At 48.4% G+C, this 21336-nt stretch overlaps 1 protein-coding gene across 4 annotated transcripts in view; it reads left to right on the top strand.

The window, feature by feature from the left end:
• Positions 1-7328: 7328 nt before the first annotated feature.
• The window catches only part of fbxo21 (F-box protein 21), a 68049-nt gene continuing 54041 nt past the window's right edge, over positions 7329-21336 (top strand). For 3 of the 4 annotated variants that reach the window (XR_005459933.1, XM_038790592.1, XM_038790601.1), the window contains exons 1-2: positions 7329-7567; positions 12551-12686. Coding sequence is in view for 2 of the 4 variants with exons in the window: in XM_038790592.1 (XP_038646520.1) it covers positions 7368-7567; positions 12551-12686 (336 nt within the window). In the remaining 2 variants the exon portion in view is untranslated. The remainder of the gene's footprint in view (positions 7568-12550; positions 12687-21336) is intronic. The other variant, XM_038790612.1, reaches the window with a different exon arrangement.

Raw genomic sequence — 21336 nt, forward strand, 5'->3', positions numbered from 1 at the left:
TGTTGCTCTGGTCCAGAATCACCATAACCTGAAGCCCTTGATGATTGTTCAAAGATTCAAGTTTTACACCCATTTCCGAAAAGTAGGTCAATGAGTAGTTACCTTTGTGACAGAATTACGCCAGCTTTCAGAACATTGGAATATCGGAGCTGTTCTTAAAGATATACTCCAAGATAGGCTGGTATGCAGCATTCATGAGGGCAGCCTTCAGCATTTGGTTGTTGTGTGAAGCCACACTGACTTTTAAGAAGGCTCAGGAAATTTCACAGAGCGTGGAAATGGCTATCAGTAATGCTAAAGATATTCAGAGGGCTACTGTTGGTGCCCAGACATGGGTGTTGCATGAAAGGAAGAAGGAGGTTGTAAGAGAAGGTGAAAGAAGTGGAAAATCTTAGGTGTGCTGAGCCACAGTATACGAATCATTGCAAATTTATGGATGCTGTTTGTCACCAGTACAACAAGAGGGACATTTAGCATAGAAATTCAGGGGTGCGAAGGCTGAGCAAAAAAAAAATGTAATTTGATGAAGCCTCAATCAGATACGCACCATTTAGACATCTCAGACCAAGCAAATCAAGATGAAGATGGACACAGGAGCCTCCGCATCCACATTTAGTGAAAAAACATACAAGTCAAAGTGGAACTCTAACCGAGCACCAGCCCTTACTCCGGCAGAGATTAATCTTCGGACATACACCAGAGTCCATACCTTTGCTTAGGGTGCTGGAAGTCCATATTGTGTATAATTAGGAAGCAAGGGCATACCACCTTGTGGTCAAAGGCCAGGTCGAGTTTGCTAGGATGTTACTGGCTCAGCAAAATTCCACTCAAGTGGGGTGAGATCAAGCACCCGAGAGTGACCGAGGTTGTTGTCAAGAAGTATCCGAACGTGTTCAAGGATGAACTTGGTACATTGCACAGTACAACTGTGAAGTTGTATGTAAATCCTCAGGTCACTCTGCTCTTTTTCAAGCCCAGGAGCGTGCCCTGAGAAGGAAGGTGGGGGAGGAGTTGGAACTGCTGCAAAGGCATGGAAGCATTGAGCCTATTTAGTTTTCTCATTGGGCAGCGCCAATCGTTCCTGTCTTTAAAAATTATGGTGCGGTATGCATTTGTGGTGACTGCAAGCTCACCATTAACCAGATTTCCAAGTTGGATGCTTATCCATGACGTCGGGTGGAAGATTTGTTTGCAACCTTTGGGGGAGGCAAGATGTTTTCAAAACTGGACATGAGCCAGGCATATCAACAACTCTTGCCACAGGAAGATTCAAAGCAGTACATAACCATCAATACGTATAAAGCGATGTGCAGATACAATCGTTTGTTTTTTGCCGATGAGGAGAAAGGCTTATAAGAACACTCTGTACTCAAAATGACACTAAGTAGCAGCTTCCAACACATACCAGTGACATGTGGTAAGAGTGGGAAATATTCCTGATGGAAAGAACACTGGATCCTCTATCATCAGTGTCCATAGCTCATGTAAAGTTGTGCGTTGCCATAGCAACCCAGAGTATTGAGTCCAATTCTAGACACCACACTTCAGGTGGAAGTGAAGGCCTTAGAGAGAGTGCAGAAGAGATTTACCAAAATGATTTTAGGGATGAGGTACGTAACAATAATAATAATCTTTACTGTCACAAGTAGGCTTACATTAACACTGCAATGAAGTTACTGTGAAAAGCCCCTTGTCGCCACATTCCGGCGCCTGTTCGGGTACACAGAGGGAGAATTCAGAATGTCCAATTTATCTAACAGGCATGTCCTTCGGGACATGTGGGAGGAAACCGGGGCGCCCGGAGGAAACCCATGCAGACACAGTGAGACCGTGCAGACTCCGCAGACAGTGACCCAAGCCGGGAATCAAACCTGGGTCCTGGAGCTATGAAGCAACAGTGCTAACCATTGTGCTACCGTGCCACCTCTTGGGTATGCCCGTTGGGTATGTTCAGGGACTCCTATGCTCTGGGCACCCTTCTGGGGACACTGGGCAGGCCATCTCGCTGATCCTGAAGATCCTGAGGTAGACTGAATTTTAATCAATAAGGGAATGAAGGGTTATGGGGGTATACTTCTGCTCCTACATCTTATAGTCTTATGCAGGGGGTGTAAATCTAGGTTTGACTACTTTGCATAGAATGTGAAAATAAGGAGCAGATTGCTCAAGGGTACTGTGGAAAACAGTATGAACAAATTGTAGTAGGAGCTGATTTTTAAAAATGAAAGCAGTTGGTGGTGGCTAAATGGGACTTCAGGGTTGCACGGTGGCAATGCTTAGCACTGGTGCCTCACAGCACCAAGAGCACAGGTTCAATTCCGGCATTGGGTGACTGCGGAGTTTACAGGTTTTCCCCGTTGTGGTGAATTATAAACACTAATAATCCACACTGTATTGTACAACATGTGTTGAGCCTGTACCTTGTACTAGATCATGTGTAGTTGCGTGGCTCTACCCATAGGGGGAGATGAGGAGCTTGTACTGGGCTCCACCCTTGGCACCGCCCATAGCTCCTCCCCCTAACCGGAAGTATAAAGGTTGCTGTTGTGAGCCTGCCTGCCAGTTCATCTAGAGTTCATCTCGTCACAGGCAGGCTCTGTTGTAAGACGATTAAAACCACTGTTCGCTTCTAACCACGTGTCGCGTGAATTGATGGTCTCATCAATTTAATCGTCTTAAGAAACAGTAAGGAATGACAATGGAATCAGCCCTTAAACCTGATCGACTGGAACTCGACCCACAGGATGCAGAGGCGAAATAAATCTTTTCACACTGGCTCCGATGTTTTAAGGCCTACCTGGCTGAAGCAAGCATTACAGAAACTACGGAGGAGCAGAAACTCAGCCTACTGCTCGCAAGGGTGAGCCATCGTATATCGACTCAACTTAATTGTACCGGCTCATATACAGAGGCCCTGGCCCTACTCGACAGAATGTACGTGAGGCCTGTCAATGAGGTCTACGCGCGCCACGTTTTTACTACTCGCCACCAGCACCCCACAGAATCGCTAGAAGAATTCCTAAGAGACTTAAAAACCTTATCCCGGGACTGTAATTACCAAGCTGTAAATGCTGCAGAATATAGGGAACTTGCTGTCCGCGATGCATTTGTTGCAAACCTCAGATCCAATTACGTGCGCCAGCGGTTGCTTGAGAAGGGGGCCCAAAACTTAGAAGACACTGTAGAACTCGCCACTACTATGGAGGTCTCGTTCCGCAGCCTCACCTCGTTCCCCGCGGACTCCGCGACCCCGTCATGGGCCCCCGACCAGCGACTACCCCAGGCCTGCACCGCGCGGCCACCCAGCCATTATGCTACTCCAGCCTGCCACTTTTGTGGCCAGCCCCAGCACTCGCGGCAGCACTGCCCGGCCCGCAACATGACCTGCAGCAGCTGTGGTGGCAAAGGACACTATGCCAGAGTATGTCTGGCGAAGAGAGCTCCAGCCTCAAACCTTCCCGCAGCCCAGAGCACTCGCTCCCTGAATTCGCAGGCCCCGTAATGCCGCGGCCTGTACTCCGACTTTGTCCCCACCCACCACGTGCGACCCATGGGGGCCGCCATCTTGGCAAACCCCCACCACGCGGCCGGCCACGTGCGACTCATGGGAGCTGCCATCTGGAACGCCATCTTCCTCGCCGCCCACCACGTGCGATCCACGGGGGTGGCCATCTTGGGCTCCATCCCCTCCAAACTCAGCAACCCAGATCGAAGACTGCGACCTTAGCGGGCATTCATCATGGGGCCACTCCAGCACAGCTGATCGAGCCGCCGACTACCCACAACTCAGCACGGTCACGTTGGACCAGTCGCGTCCGAAACACCTCCGCAACTCCATGATGACCGTTAAAATCAACGGGTACAGTACACCGTGCTTCTTCGACTCCGGGAGCACCGAGAGCTTCGTACACCCAGATCTGGTAAGACGTTGTTCGCTCCGTTTTTCCTGCACGGCAAACTATCTCCCTCGCTTCGGGCTCCCACACTGTTCACCTCCAAGGGCGCACCGTTGCGACCCTAACGATCCAAGGTGCTAGCTACTCTAATTTTCAACTATACGTCCTGCCCGAACTCTGAGCCCCACTTTTACTGGGACTCGACTTCCAGTGTAGCCTCAAAAGTCTCACCCTCAGCTTCGGTGGACCCCTACCCCCACTCACCATCTGCAGCCTAGCCACGCTGCAAATCTCCCCCCTCCACTCTTTGCCAATCTCACTCCGGACTGTAAACCCGTAGCCACTCGCAGCAGGCGGTACAGCCTGCAGGACAGGGTGTTTATCAGAACTGAGGTCCGGAGGCTCCTACGTGAGGGGATCATAGAAGCCAGTAACAGCCTCTGGAGAGCTCAGGTGGTGGTCGTCAAGACCGGGGAAAAATTCCGCATGGTCGTGGACTATAGTCAGACCATTAATCGGTTTACGCTCCTCGATGCGTACCCCCTCCCCAGGATTGCAGACATGGTGAATCAGGTCACCCAGTATCGTATTTTCTCCACGGTGGATCTGAAGTCTGCATACCACCAGCTCCCAATTCGCCCGGAGGACCGCCACTGCAAGGTGTTCGAGGCCGATGAACGCTCTTCCATTTCCTCCGGGTTCCCTTTGGCGTCACGAACGGGATCTCGGTGTTCCAACGAGCAATGGACCGAATGGTGGACCAGTACGGGCTGCGGGCCACGTTTCCGTACTTGGATAACGTCACCATCTGCGGCTATGACCAGCAGGACCACGATACCAACCTCCATCAATTTCTCCAGACGGCCCAGAAATTCAACCTCACTTACAACATGGCGAAATGCGTTTTCCGCACAACCTGGTTAGCCATCCTCGGCTATGTCGTGGAAAGCGGAGTCCTGGGCCCCGACCCGGGCCGTATGCGCCCCTTAGAACTCCCTCTCCCTCATTGTCCCAGGGCCCTCAAATGGTGCCTAGGATTCTTTTCATACTATGCCCAGTGGGTCCCTCAATATGCGGACAAAACCCGCCCACTATTTAAGGCCACACTTTTTCCCCTGTTAGCTGAGGCTCGCCAGGCCTTCAACTGCATCAAGGAGGACATCGCCAAAGCGACCATGCGGGCGGTGGATGAATCCGTCCATTTTCAGGTTGAGAGCGATGCCTCAGAGGTCGCTCTTGCACCCACATTGAATCAGGCAGGGAGACCAGTCGCATTTTTCTCCCGAACCCTCTCCGCTTCAGAACTTCGACACTCCTCGGTCGAAAAGGAAGCACAAGCCATTGTGGAGGCTATACGTCACTGGAGGCACTACCTCGCAGGTAGAAGGTTCACCCTCATCACCGACCAAAGATCGGTTGCCTTCATGTTTGACAACTCGCAAAGGGGCAAAATTAAAAATGATAAAATCCTGAGGTGGAGGATCGAACTCTCCACCTACAAATACGATATCATGTATCGACCAGGGAAGCTCAACGAGCCCCCAGATGCCCTGTCCCGCGGCACGTGCACCACCACGCAGAGCGACCGCCTGAAAGTATTCCACAATGACCTCCGCCACCCGGCTCGCCCACTACGTCAAAGCCCGAAATCTACCTTTCTCCACTGAGGAGGTAAAAGCCATCACCAGGGATTGCCCGATCTGTGCGGAGTGCAAACCGCACTTCTATAGACCAGACAGGGCCCACCTGGTCAAGGCTTCACGACCCTTTGAACGCCTCGCCATCGGTTTCAAAGGGCCACTTCCCTCGAATAATCGGAATGTGTACTTCCTGAATGTCATCGACGAGTTCTCCCGCTTCCCTTTTGCTATCCCGTACCCCGATATGACCTCCCGCACAGTCATTAGGGCCCTGCATAGTATCTTCACCCTGTTTGGTTTCCCCAGCTACGTACTCAGCGACCGGGGTTCATCCTTCATGAGCGACGAGCTGCATCAGTACCTGCTCGACAGGGGCATCGCCTCGAGCAGGACTACCAGCTACAACCCCAGGGGGAACAGGCAGGTGGAGAGGGAGAATGCGACGGTCTGGAAGACCGTCCTACTGACCCTCCTGTCCAGGAATCTCCCGGTTTCCTATTGGCAGGAAGCCCTCCCCAACGCGCTCCACGCTATTAGGTCCCTCCTATGTACCGCCAACAAACAGACCCCTCATGAGCGGCTCTTTGTTTTTTCCAGGGGCACTACCACGGGGGCTTCGCTCCCAGCATGGTTGAAGACACTGGGACCGGTACTCCTCCAGAAGCACGTCAGGGCACACAACACTGACCCACTTGTAGAGAAAGTGCTTCTACTACACTCAAACCCCCAATACGCCTTCATAGAGTTCCCTGACGGCCGTCAGGACACTGTATCCCTCCGGGACCTAGCGCCGGCAGGATCGAATCCCACCACTACCACCGCCGAGGTACCCCTCACACTACACCCCACCCAACTCGTCGCGCCCCACGTCCCTGCACCTACCGGGTCGCTACACGTTCCGCGCAACAGCGCCCCCAGCCCCCAGTCGAACCAGACCGGAATGCAGCTCGGACAGAATCACCCCCGGAGTCCGCCATCGTACCCCAACCAACCGTGATCGTCCAGCCACCAGAAGAGGCTGCAACCCCGGTGCTCCGCCGATCACAACGGACAACTCAACCACCGGACAGACTCAATTTGTAAGCCATCACCCCCGCCGGACTTGATTTTTTCACAGGGTGTGAATGTGGTGAATTATAAACACTAATAATCCACACTGTATTGTACAACCTGTGTTGAGCCTGTACCTTGTACTAGATCATGTGTAGTTGCGCAGCTCTACCCATAGGGGGAGATGAGGAGCTTGTACTGGGCTCCACCCTTGGCTCCTCCCCCTAACCAGAAGTATAAAGGTTGCTGTTGTGAGCCTGCCTGCCAGTTCATCTAGAGTTCATCTCGTCACAGGCAGGCTCTATTGTAAAACGATTAATACCACTGTTCGCTTCTAACCATGTGTCGTGTGAATTAATGGTCTCATCACCCGTGTCTGGGTGGGTTTCCTCCGGGCGCTCCCGTTTCTTCCAACAGTCCAAAGATGTGCAGGTTTGGTGGATTGGTTATGCTGAAATTGCCCCTTAATGTCCAGGGATGTGTAGGTTAGGAGGGGTACAGGAAACAGGCGGAGGAATGGGTCTAAAATTGGGTTCTCTTTCAGAGGGTCGGTGCAGACTCAATGGGCCGAATCGCCTTTTTCTGCACTAGAGATTCTATCCCCTTATAGTCCCGAGTTACAAAATTTCATTCTCCTTTGAAAATGCAGCCTCTGGAGGTCCAGAAAGAGCGAAGATGCTGACAAAGCTGAAGGTGTTTGAATTTCCCGCGGTGGGCGGGACCGGAAGCGGAAGTGGCGTGTCTTCTCCCTCGGGCTGGCGGCCGGATGTAAACAAGGAAGATGGCGGAGCTGGCGGTCTGGCCCGGCGGAGGGGGGGAGATGGGAGGTTTAACCGGGCTGCCAGAGGAGTTACTGGAGCAGATATTCTGCTGCCCCTTGCTGAACCATGTGGATGTGGTGAGCGTCTGCCTGACCTGTAAGAAGCTGCACGAACTTTGCCAGGCCCGGAGCGCCGTGTGGAAACACCAGTTCAGGCGGAGGTAAAGGCAGAGAGAGGCTTTGTGTGTGTGTGTGGGCCGGGAGGAGGACTGGCCAAACAACCTTTAACCCCTGCCCAACTGCTGGGCAATCACTCCTGCCCCTTTATCTGTGACCGGTTCAAGAAATCCCAGCCAGAAAAGTGAACCATTTCTTGTTCAGTGTTAACTTAGGCTCAGCCACCAACACAACTCGCCTCACAAAGTTCCAGGTTCAAGTCCCACTCCAGGGCTTGAGCACGCAAATCTCTCCCGGGACTCCAGTAGGGTGCTGTACCCTCTACGAGGTGATCTGTCTTTCGGATGGATCTTTAAACCTCTGCCCCATCTATCTGCTCGGATGGGTGTAAAAGATCTCGGCACCATTTTGAAGAAGAGTCGGGGAGTTATCCCTGGTGCCCTGGCCAATGTTTGCCTGTGAACCAACATCACAAACCTCTCTGGGCATTATCATTGTAGGACTAAGGGCAGCATGGTGGCACAGTGGTTAGCACTGTTGCCTACGGCGCTGAGGACCAGGGTTCGAATCCCGGCCCTGGGTCACTGTCCGTGTGGAGTTTGCACATTCTCCCCGTGTCTGCGTGGGTTTCGCCCCCACAACCCAAAAGATGTGCAGGATAGGTGGATTGGCCAATCTAAATTGCCCCTTAATTGGAAAAAATAATTGGGTACTCTAAATTAAAAAAAAAAAAAAAATCATTGTAGGACTTTGCTGAGTGTAAATTGGCTGCACTACACCTCAATGGCTGGCGGTGGAAGGTGCTTTATAAATGCAAGGTTTTTTTTCGGGGGGGGGGGGGTGTGTTTACATTGATTATCAGAAATCACTCAAAATTCTACCTGCAGGTTTTCCTTGAGGTTTGATAATGCGATATTTGCCATGCAATGTTTAATCATGTAGCGTGCGCTTCTAAAGGTTAGGATCACTATGGTTGACAATCTTTGCGTATGATTTTACAGCAGCAGTTGTGGTCTGAGACCTTCAAGAACCAAGAGGTCATTGGAGATGAGGGGGGTGTTTGTGGGGACAAAACCATAAGAGGGAAAATCTTTGCATCCACTTGCAACTAATAATAACTCACGGATATTATATGTAGAACTAATAGTAGCTGGTAACACTGGTAACACTGGTAACAGCTGGTAACACTGTGAATCTCCAAATTGCCAGTAGTAATACAATAACACACTGATAGTTTACCATCTTTCTCCCTTTCTCTTTGTATGCTGGTTTCAACTCCGGTCCTGTGTAAACGTAACAAATTTGAACTGGAAGATTCAGCCAGAACCACAGTGTACTTGGATGTCACATGTCAAAACTGGCTGGTACAGACTAACCTGAACTAAACTGAGAGATTGGGAAAAGGTTAATGGTTTTGATGTTTGGGGTTCTGTTCACAAGATACATTGTCCTAAACTCTGCTCTGAACCAAGATTTTGTAGCGTTTCTTAAGTCTTTAATGCTCTAGCCTACCCAGTGATAAGGATCAAAATACTTTAATTTTTGGTGACATGAGAGCATACCAGTCCACAGACAGTGGTGCTTAACCAAAGCGGTCAAATTCTCCTGCTTCAGGGGGCTGAGGGGTTAAAGGCATTGGTGGCTGCTTTGAAGCTGCTCCTTGGTGACTTTCTTGACTTACTAAAATGACTAGCATTACATATTTCTCGTTGGCAAAACAGACTGTCAGTAGTTTCTTTCTTCCATTTTCCCACGCTTCAAGCAGGCTGCTTTGTCATCCCTTCCTTATCTCTCGTCCTCTAAAAATATGTCAGCACAGGCTTGGCTTTGTAGCTTTGTTAAGGCTAATACAGCAGTTAGTAAGTGATAACTTGTAAACTTGGTCAAGCTTGCCAGCATGTTTTGATGACGGTCAAATTCTGTGTTCTATCCTTAGTTGTTGCTACTTTTAACCAAGCTCAGCTTTTCTGAGCAAGTAATACGTGATTCCTAACCCATCCTTTTAATTTGCCGTGACTGATATTGAAAATTCTTTGATTTCTTAACCAGACTTGAAAGAAGGGAATTTTATAGAATTAGTGAAATTATAGCCCAGGAAGATGCCATTTGACACTGGGACTCCTGTGCCTCATTTTACTCAGGTCCTTTTGTTTTCCTTCTTTTCAAATACTGATCTCATTCCTTTTAAAATCACATTCTAGTCGCTGTTTGAACAGCTATTTGTGGTGAAGCATTTTGTAGTATAATAATTCTCAGTTTAAAACATTAACTTCTCTGGTTTTTCCAGTGACAATCCTCTGGGCCACTAGTGTGTTTTCCATTTGCCCACCAGTGGGAAAAACCCTCACTGTTTGTCCCCATCCCCACCCTGCAGAAATATTGGACGTCTTGCCACCCAATTCCACTGTTCTCCACTTGCCTGAGCCCCAGTCTCTTGACCCCTGTTCTTCGGTCTTCACCTCTCCCCTCAACTCGTCTTCTTTTCGCTCCTCAATCCTGTCATCCCTCCCTTCTCCTCCCCAATATTGTTCACTTCTCTGAACCCTCATCCTAACTGTATTCCTGTCTGTCTCTCTCTCCCTAACTGTCCATCTTCCAAACCTTAATCTGCACTCACTATTTTACCCCCCCCCCCACCCCAATATTCCCTGTCACCTAGTATAGCTCCTATGAACCCACTGTCCCGGGGTCTAGTTATCCTCCCTTTGCTCCTTCTTGTGCCCTCTCCCCTTCCAGATCTCACATAAGCAGGAGAAGACTTCTTGCCGCGATGGGAAGATATCACTCAGTTTGTGAGGGTAGGAGAAGCAGGAAATTTACTGAGCAAAGTTCACTTGGGCTACTAGCAGCATTTCCCATGACATTCATGAGGACAACCTTCCTTTTAGTATTTCTGCTAGAATGGCACTGTAGATTTAAAAACACTGCGAAATATGCTGAATTAAGTAAATGCATTTGTTCTATTACTCTCCCCTGGCACCCACTGAGAAGAGAGTATGTATCCAATTATAGACAAAATTTTCTATCCATTTAATAAATAATATTGAATAAATCTTAGCAATGAAAAAACAGTTATATGAGCTTTTCAAAATACCTCTCTATCCATTATCACTGTTGGGATCCCTTTTCAACCTTGTTTGTCCACATTCCAAACAGGGAGCCACACCACATGTTGATTTGTCAACATATCACCATCAGGATTTCTTCAACAATGCTTTAATTGTGGTGTGGATGCTTTTAACAGTTTATTAATACCGTTGAAAGTATCTTGACTGAAAAGAGAACCTTGGATGAGGTAAATCTATAGTTTCATATGAAAGGCAGAAGAAAAATAGGCAAGTAATGTCATTCCTGGAAGGTGGAACATCTTTTTGTCTCCATTGTCCTCAATGTTCACATGTCAAGACAAATCATAAATTGCTCCACCAGTGTTAGCCCTGCTGTAACAAAACCAGAAAATCCTGACAATCTCAGCAGGTTGACAGCATCTGTGGAGAGAGAAAAAAACTAACATTTCAAATCTGGGTGACTCTTCGGAAGACTCTTAGCCCCTGCTATATTGGTTCAGCTGCCTCAATGCCACACCCTTTGGAACTGTGTACATTCCTATTTCTCACACTGACCATCCTTTTAATCTGAGAGTGAGATTACCAAATTACTATTACCGATGGTTAACTGTTGACAAGTTTATGCTATGGGCTCGTACTCAGTGGGAATGTGAAAGTGTCCAAATTCATTTCCTTTATGGCCACGGCTGATGTCTGACACAACTGACTAAGCCTGGGTTCAAACAAAAAGCCCAAAAGTGAAAGGCTAGTGTTTCAAACCTTTGGTCGCACAGTGTTAAGGTTCTTATTGTGGTTCACCCTCTGAAAATGGCTTCTGTAACTCACGCGCCCACATTGGCCAAATTTTTGTGTCATTGCCAACCACAAAGATTTCTGCACCTCGCCCTTTCAGATCTATTTTAGCCGGGACTTCCAATTCCGGCTTCAGCAGGGATGGATCAGCGCAGCCTTTCACGAGGAAGTCCTACAAGCATAGGAGAAGATGGGTGAAGAAAAGACCAAACACCCATTTTATGACATCTGGGCAAGTTTTGAAAGGTCTCTGGCCTTTCAGCGGGTGGGTGAACCAGTGGGTGGTGGGATGGGAGCGGGATTGTGGACGGGGTTTTGTTCGGTCGTGTGTGGGGGGGCGAGGCAAGAGGCGGTCACATTGGGAGTGTTGTCAGGCTGGGTAGGTTCAAGCGGGAATAGTTGGAAGGAGCGTTCACTAGAATGCTTCCTGGAATGAGAGGGTTGTCTAATGATTTGGGGGTGGAGAGAGTTGAGTAAATTGTGCCCATACTTTCTGGACTTAAGAAGAATGGGGCAATCTCTGCTGTGGAATCTAAATCACAGGATGGCAACCTCCGGGTAGGGGCCTATTATTTAGAACTAAGATCAGGAGAAATGTCTTCACTCAGAGGCATGTACATCTTTGGAAAGCTCTGCCTCAGAGGGTTGTGAATGCTTTATCGTCAGTGGCATAGTTATTTCATCTCCGAGGGAATCGAGTGTTACAGAAAGAGCAGGAAAGTGGAGCTGAGCCAAAAGATCAACCGTGAGCATATTGAATGGCATAATAGACTCCAGGGGTCATATGGTCGATTCCTGCTCCTAATTCCTATGTTGAAGCATTCCTGATGTCATGTAACCTATTAACCTATTGGTCTATCCTATCTACAGACTGGTCTTTTTTTTGATCTATATTAATTGATGCAGTGGAATCATGAAGCATGGGGCTGATTGTGCTTTCTTAGCTGATGCTGGAAGGTGGTGTTCCTTTTGGGAAGTCTCTAGTCTTCCACTTTTAATTGCAGTGATGTGGGAGCAGGCTGTTTGACTACATAGCTGAAGCCCAAGAATAGCTATCAAAGACTAGCATCAGATGATGCTTGACCTTTTGGAGAAAGAGTATGTGACTTCAAAAAAAAAAGTGAATAATTTCTGTATAATAATATACGTATGCTTCTATATTTGTAGATGGCCCACACTGATAAAATACTACAGCACTACAGGAAGTCATAATTGGTGGGAAGAATACCGAATAAGACATTCTATTGGTGGGCAAGTGCAAAGAATTGTGGACACCTTTTCAAAGCGATTCTTTACAAAAGAGGTTAGAATTGCAACAAATGGATATGTGTTTGCCAATAGTGCATTAATACCTGAGCCTCGTAACACTATCCTGCTGTATTGATGTGTAAATGGCTGTCATCGGGTCATTAAGGCACAGAAAGAGGCTTAATCAATGCTTGCTGTCTGTGGTGCAGTCTATTCAGTCCCATTCTCCACTCTTTACCTGCAAGTTTGTTTCCCTCAAGTGCCTATCTAATTTTCTTTTGACATTATTGAACATTTCCTCTTCCATCACCCTCATAGGCAACAGGTTCTTATGCTTGCTGTAAGTAAAAGAGAAGTTATTTTTCACTTTCACCTTGAACATTGGATTTTCTTTCCATTTCCTTGGAAATGTGATAGATCATTGTTGAATATAGTGTCATTACTGTGCTCCATAATTTCCTGTGCATTATCAACATATCATTGAAGTGACTAATCGTGATTGATTGCTGCCATTGTCCATATATCTCCTGAGCTGAAGCAACGGTAAGGTAAAGTTGCCATTGTCTCAGATGACCAAATGCTGCTTTCCCCTTTGGCAGTGATTTAATCTGAGGATCACTGCACTGAAGGCGATGGGCAAAGCTGGGAAGTTCATGAATAACCTCAGCTTCTACAGGACTTGACCCCATGCTGCTGGCCTCGCTCTGCATCACAAAACCAGCTGTCCAGCCAACTGAGCTAAACTGGCCCCCGTAAGCTGAAGTATCTGCTGATGGATTCCTTTGTTAATGGTAACCAGTGACAATCCAACTAAACCATTGCTTTTGTTGCTCGTTCTGGTGAGTGTGCTTTACACTCAATTGGCTCTGTTTTATTCCTTAGCTCTAGAGTCGCCAGGTATCTTTATGATACCGCCACGAGGTTCAAATTCAAGTTCAGATCAATGACTCAATACACCAGTTAGTAAGGTTCAATCAAACACATTTATTATTTACACAGTAAATCGATACTCATGCAACTAATACTAGCGGACTAAACGATTCCTACCACTATAAGCCAATACTTATCTTCGATAAGGGAACCCACTGGATCAGGGAACAATGGCCTCTTGTTCTGTCCTGAGACTGCAGGCTTCCCAGTTGGTACGGGCTAAGGGGTCAGGAGTGTCTATTCTCGTAGCGAGCGTTGGTTGGACACTTACTTGTCCGTGTAGCTGTTGGCCAGGCCTCTCCTTCTCACGGTCAAGTTCTTAGAGAGCTGCTGCAAAGGTGTTCTGCTGCAAAGGTGTTCTGCTGGGAGGGCCGGCTAAGAGAGCGAACTAAACTTGGGACCTGACTTTTATAGGTCCCAGGGGCTTCACGCCCTTTTGGGCAGACCCCGATCCTACTGTCAATCAATTGGGTCTCATCCCAGTCGATTGGTATGAATCCCCCAATACTGAGGCTGTCCCTCGATCGCGGGGCGGTTCTTCCTAACTGGTTTGTTTCCTTTTGTTTCAGACCCCTTTGGCGCCGGGAAGTCTGACCTGTCATAGAATGTCCCAATTGTAGCTAATCGTTGTATCCATTGTTCCCGAGGATCGCTTCATTAATATGCAAACTGCTGGTTTCGGTGCTGTCTGCTTTCCTTGCAGCCAGAATACACATGAACTTCTGCAAACTGCTTGTCTTTCTTAAAGTGTCCAATTTTCCCTGCGTGCTTTGTAAATCGCCATTTTGGGTCGAGAAGTGGCCAACTTCGGTGGCTACACTCCCTCCTTGTGATCCTAACGCGAAGCGTGAAGGATCACATAACTATGTTGTCTTCGTTCCCTGACCTCTGCACTTTCCTCAACTATGCAGAAAATTTCAACTTACAATCTCTATTTGGCGCTATATCATAAGGAACATGCACTACAAAACAACAAACTGGAACCTCTAACTATCTGAAATAAACTACACTCACTGAAAACATACAAGCATATAAACGTCCTGACAGTATAAATAATAGTAACATTCACATTTCACCTTCTCTGACTCGGCAGTCGAGCTCAGAGTTAAACATCTTTACACAAAAACACATATTTTTATTGACAAATGACACGGAAAATTCTTTAATGCATTTCGAGGGGTTCGGGGGACTGGTGGAATATGAAGATAGGGGATCACATCCTATATACCGCCGAGGTACGAGAGCGGTAGGCTCTCCTTCGCCATTTCCTCATCCGAAGGATCCGCACTATGATGCAGATTACTGCTATCGCCAAAAGTGATTCCACTACGTATGACAAGGAGTACCAAGCCATAAATTTGGTACACCAGGTCGGGTTACTGCTGCTTTGAGTGGTCTGTGGAAGTGAAACATTAACGGCCGGTGGAGTGGGGGTAAGGGGGTTCGCGTTTGCGCGCAACCACATGGATCCTATAATTCACAATACAGAAATTAAAAACATCATCTTCATCTTCCTTCTGTTCTCTTCTCTTCTCTTGCTTTGATCCCTCCTCGAAGCGTCCGAAAATCTATGGGGTCAAGCATAGTGTCTGTTAGTGTTCTGCTTAATATCTCGAATTTTAGTATGTCTGTCCTCTTGTGGCAAGTTTCCTTTTATGATTGGTCACTCTCTGTGACTCCCTCATTTTTTTTTTGTTCAAAAACGAATTTAGGACCAGACATATACTTAAATACTGTACCACTGCGAGCTGTCTCGCAGGCGTTGCGATTTACCATCCCAATGTTCCTGGATGTAATAGCATGGGGAGTTGGCAACCAAAGGGCTACCTAAAATGAAACAAACAAAACCAAACTTTTAGAACCAAGAATTTTGAAATGAGTTGCGTATGGGCCGCGACGGGTAAGATTTGGGTGGAATTCCCGGGTAGGGCGTGCTGTGCTCTACCTGAGCTTAGCTGACCAGAGGGGGGTCCTCAGACAGGGCGGGTCCTCAATGCCGTTACTCCACTGCCTGAGCGCCCTGAAACGAACGGGCAAGAATGTAGTCATCATGGGGGTTGCCTCTTCCATCCTTCAAACAGAAGAGCAGTTACGAAACTGGAGCTAGCAAGCTCTCGGAGGTTTCGGCCGATATGCCTGTTGGCTGGGCTTTAGACATTTCAGCTGATAAGGCGTCTGGCAAATTCTCCTAGCTTTCTGCGGACAAACTTGGTGTCAGGCTGCAGAGCTGCTGTTCATGAAAAACCAAACAAACACAAACAAACAAACATGCAACACAAAACTTGCAGGTTCCATCAGAAAAGGACACCGTTTATCTCTCAAGCGGTTCCTCGTTTTACATCATCTGGACACCTCATTCATCATCTTCTGCGAACAGGGTCGCAAAGGGGTTGCCGTGTCGGGAGTCAGACGTAATGTCATCCTCTTCTCCCGGATCCCATACCCTTGTATGGATCAGGCTCGATAAGGCTGCATTGTGTGAACGTGGGTCTAGCTCGTCATTCCGGACGAGTCTACATGAGTTGTCTCGGTGCCAAATCATGGTATCTAAGTTGGTATGAACGTTGTCGGGGTCGTCATAGTTGGGCGGTGGGTCTGGGTGTAGGTTTGGTGTTTTAATGTAGGTGATCTCCAAGGGATCACTGGAGCCGGGGTCGTAGTCGGTGTGTGTGTGGTCTGTGGTCACGGGGCAGTAGAGAGGAGTGCTGTGGCTGTCGTCAGAATCACAGTCGCTGTCTCTGCTGTGGCAGCTTGTGGGCGTGTCGGGGCGGAGTCTAAAGGTAATGGGCGGAGTCGAGTTCGAGTCCGTGGAGGTGCTGGTCTGTGAGGGGGAGGGTGGAAATGCGTCTTTTGGGGGCGTGGCGTGGAGGTCTGCTGCGTCAAGCATGACGTGACGTGTGTGGTTGGACTGTGTTCCATATGCCTTTAACTGGTTGATATGGAACCAGGCAGTCTTCCCATTGGGGTACTTTATTTTGTAAACGGAAGGGCTAACTTTATCTGCAATGGAGTAGGGGCTAGAGTATTTGGGTGAGAGAAATGTACTGGGATTGTAGACAGAGAGCATAACCTGCTGCCTTACTGCAAACTCAGTGGCGTGTACTGTTTTGTCAAAACAGGCCTTGCTCTGTTTCCTTCTGGTGCCTAACTTTACCGCGGCTGCGAGCTAAGCCGATTTAATATTTTCTACCATTTGTTTGACTGTCTTCTCGTGTGTGAGGGCCGTCAATTCTGGGGTGGTCAAATCGATCCCTAACAAATACTCTGTATCTTTCATAGGGCGTCCGGTCATAAGCGCGTGTGGTGTGAAACCTGTAGAACTTGAAACGGTATTCCGTAAAAACACAAGCGCGAATGGGAGTACCGAATCCCAAGTTGTGTTATTTTGCTGGACCATCTTTCTAAGGGTTGATTTTAGAGTCCGATTTATGCACTCCACGATACCACTCGACTGAGGGTGGTACGCGATGTGGAATTTTTGTGAAATGCCGAATATGGTTAGGACGTTCTTCATGCCCCGTCCTGTGAAATGAGATCCTTGGTCCGACTCGATACTTCTGGGGAGTCCCCATCTAGTAAAGATGTGGTGTGTCAGGATCTTTGCTGTCGTTTTAGCTGTATTAGTTCGAGACGGGAATGCCTCTACCCATTTTGTGAATGTATCAATCACTACCAAAACGTATTTATAGCCATTCCTGCATGGGGGCAATGGACCTATAAAATCGTTCTGGAGGTTAGTCCAGGGGCCATTAACGGGGCGAGTGTGGTTGAGCTGTGCCTTCTTTGAATACCTCTCTGGGTTATTCTGTGCACAAATTAGACAATTTGCAATGTAATGCGTTACATCTTCTTTTAAATTTGGCCACCAACAGGGCTGTCTCAGGTGGGCTGTGGTGGGGCCTATACTTTGGTGTCCATGACTGTCATGGAATAAACAAATCATTTGATTCCTGTCTTTCTCAGGAACCACATTAAGGTTACCTTTAAGAACCACACCATCATGCGTGGTCAGGGCGTGTTTAAACTTGTCGTACGGGGCCGCAAACTTTCCTTTCAAAATCTCCCTGAGATTGTTGTCCTGTTTTTGGGCCTGTACTAAATCCTCAATGTTGGTCTGTGAGACCTGAACTGAACTCACAGGGGCGCTAGCGGGGGGTATCCAAAAATGTCCGTGCCTGGAACCTGCTTTTGCCAGTGCGTCTGCTTTCACATTTCCAGGGAGGGATGACAGATGATGACTCCTAACTTTGATGATTCCAAAAATCCTATCCTTTCCTTTCTCTAGGATATGGCGGAGCAATGGGGCTGATGGAAGTGCCTTCTCATCTGCGGAAACAAAACCCCTTGTCTTCCACATGGGTAGAAAATCTGTCAAACTGTTGCAGACGTAAAGGCTATCGGAATAGATGTCTGCCGGGCTGGGGAAGGAATCTGGGTGCTCTACAATGTACGCTATGGCCGCGAGCTCTGTGCCTGCGTGCCTAAGTGTCCTGGTAATTTTAAAGCTATCTCCTGTAGTGTGCGTCCTCTACATAGATACCGCATCCTGTAATGCGCTCACCATTTAAAGCAGTGGATGAACCATCCACATAAATCCTCAGGGGTGCACATGTGTCTGTGTGTGGAGGGCTTTGGGTTGAATTTCCTGTCTTCCTGGGGGGTGTCTTTGCAACGAAGGGTCCTGTATTGTGAAGTGGGGATATGATCTCACATTCATGGGGTTTTCCTGGGTATTGGAGGTTATCTGCTAAAAAGGTGTGTGTCTTTGTCCGTTTCACAGTGATGTCCCGTCCCTGTAAAAGAAGGGTCCATCTAGCTGCTCTGATTTGACTAACTGAACCGTCCTTCAGTCGTCCGTCTAATAGAAGCTGTGTGGGTGTGTGTTCGGTCAGAATCGTTATGGGGTTGAGTCCGGTAATGTACGAAAAGTACTGTACTGCCCAGAATACTGTGAGTAGGTGCCTCTCGCAGGCTGAAAATCCTTGCTCAACTGGGTCTAAAAATCTGGAGGCATAAGCCACTGGTCATGGTTGCTCGTGCCATTCCTGAAGAGCATGGCCGAGAGGGTCAGATCTGTGCTTGCTACCTCAATTGCATAGGGGGAAAGTGGGTCTGGAACGTGGAGTGCAGGGGCTGCAATAAGGGCTCTTTGTAAATCATCCACAGCATCCGTATGCTGCGGAAGCCATTCCCAAGGGGCTCCTTTCTTTAGGAGGTCTGAAAGGGGGGCTGCCTTTGTCGCAAAACTGTCAATATAGTTCCGACAGTACCCAACCAGTCCTAAAAGTGACCGCAGGGCTGAAACATTTTGGGGAAGGGGCAATTTGATGATCGAGTCAATTCTTTTGTACTCTATCTCGCGTTTGCCGTGCATGATGATCGTACCCAAATACATCACTTTACTCTCCAATATTTGGGCCTTTCTGGGGTTCACTTTACATCCAATTGTTTGTAGAAGTTGTAGGAGTTCAGACAGAAGCGTGATGTGCTCTGCCTTGGTGTCTGTCTGCAGTAATAGGTCATCCACATACTGTACCAGACATTCGGGGCGGGAAAATTTTAATAAGCTATTTGCCAGCTGTCGGTGGAAAATGGAGGGGGAATTGTGGAATCCTTGTGGACGGCATGTCCACGTGTACTGCTGACCTTTAAACGTGAATGCAAATTTGTACTGGCACGCGTTCGCCAGTGGGATGGACCAGAAGCCGTTGCTAATGTCCAAAACCGTAAAGTACTTGGAGTTGAGTCCCTGTTTGAGCATGGTCTCGGGACTTGTGGCTACCGTGGGGGCTACTGCGGGGGTGACTTTATTGAGTTCCCGATAATCGATGGTCAGTCGCCATGATCCATCGGGCTTCCTCACTGGCCAAATCGGTGCATTATTAGTTGAGGCTACTGATCGGAGTACGCCCTGCTCTAATAAGCTCTCTATTACTTTCGCGATTTCTCCCTCTGCTTCCTGAGGAAATCTGTATTGTCATTATGGTCTAGGGTCAGGTCCTGTAATTTGAACACGATCCAGTCATTCTGCCGCAGTCGTGCCTGTGACTGGCAAATGCTGATCTGTTGTCTTTCAAAACTGCCCTAACCTGTTTGTCCGTGCTGAGCGTGGTTGGATCAAAGCAATACTCTCCTACTGCACTAATCCTGTTTTCATACTCGCCTACTGTGAGCGTTGAGGGGGCTCTTTCTGATCTTGCCATTCGCCAGACACATTGACTGGGTCGAACGACAGGCTGTGTGTATTCATAAAATCGATGCCTAGTATGTGTTCTGCTGTGTGGGGCAAATCCACTAAAACAATGGGGTGTCTGGTGGTAATGGTCCCTAGCTGAATGGTACAGGGGCTGTAATGTGTCCCTGCTGTGAGTGGCCTGTAAAGCCACTGAGTGTGATTGTGGCTGTAGTGGGCCACGTGTCCTTTTGGTACATGGTGGAGGAATTTATGGTCGTGCAGGACCCTCCTGTGTCCCAGAGTAATTCTATGGGCTGTCCCCGTATCTTTGCTGTGACTACCGGTCGTCCGGACCTGTCCCAAAGGGTGTCACAGACCCAAGTGGGGGAGCCCGAACACCGTCAGTCCGTTCTGTCCACATCTGTCTGTCCTGAATGAGTCCCTATACTATGAATGGGCTTTGCTCTATTTCTGTTCAGAGTGCCTGTCTGTTGGCCTTCTGTGATTTCTGCGGGGCGTTGCATTCTCTTGCAAAATATCCTAACTGTCCACAGTTAAAACATTCGTGCGGCTTCTGTGGGGGGTTGTTCTTTCCATCATTCACCCAGGCGGGGTTTTGGTGCGCTCTGACTGCCTGAATATCAGCCTCTGCCTGCTGATCTTCGGGTTTCCTAACTGTGTGCTTACTCTGTACAGATTGCTCCCAAGCGCGGGACAACCTTTTTAGTACCCGTTTCTCATTATGTGCGTCTTCCGATGGGTCATAATTCGCACATGCTTTCTGTCCTGCCTCTGTGGCATGGGAGATAAGGGTGCGGGTCCATTTAGCCATGTTGTCTGGGGTTAGATGGGCGTGATCTAAGTTCCCAAATACTGCTGTGAAATGTATCCACAGCCTTCCTGCAAATGCTGTGGGGTGCTCGGTCTTCTTTTGCCTACACTTGTTTAGGCCTTCTACGGGGTCACCTCTGTTATATCCTATCGCATCGAGAATCGATGTATGCATTTGCTCTAGGGTTCCTCCTCCAACGTTCTGTGGGTCGGGAAGGGCTGCTACCACGGACGTGTCTAAACACAAAACCGTGAGCTTAACATGCTCTCTTTCGTCCAGGCCGTACATGGTCGCCTGCGGTTTTACCTTCGCAAAGAAATGGTGGGGGTCTGAAGCAGGGAGGAATGGTGTGACTTTCTCGCACGCGTCCCGTAATTGGGTCACGGTTAAGGGGGTGGTATAAGTGATCTCGGGTGTGCCATCTACGGTTGCTTATCTTTGCGTGGTGACTGGGTTCATTGGTGCTGGTGCTATCTGTTCTGTGGGGGGTTGGGGTGCTTTCCTTTTCTGTGGCTTGTCCTGCGCACATGTTCCCTGAACATATCGCTGGGCTGTCTCCTGCAATTCCTGCCACTCGGGGCCTGCTTCCTCATCTAGTTGCTTCCCAAAAGTAACTTGGAAGCCATTCTGCACTGAAAACAGAGACTGCAGTTCCGCAATCTGCTTTCTACACTTTGCATGGTCTACCGAGCTTTGTCTTTGTTCAGTGGTGGCAGCATGGAGTGCTCGTAAAGCTGCCTTCAGGTCACTGCATTGCTTCTGCAATGC

The sequence above is a fragment of the Scyliorhinus canicula genome, chromosome 1 (genome assembly GCF_902713615.1).
Source record: "Scyliorhinus canicula chromosome 1, sScyCan1.1, whole genome shotgun sequence".
Lineage (NCBI taxonomy): Eukaryota > Metazoa > Chordata > Chondrichthyes > Carcharhiniformes > Scyliorhinidae > Scyliorhinus > Scyliorhinus canicula.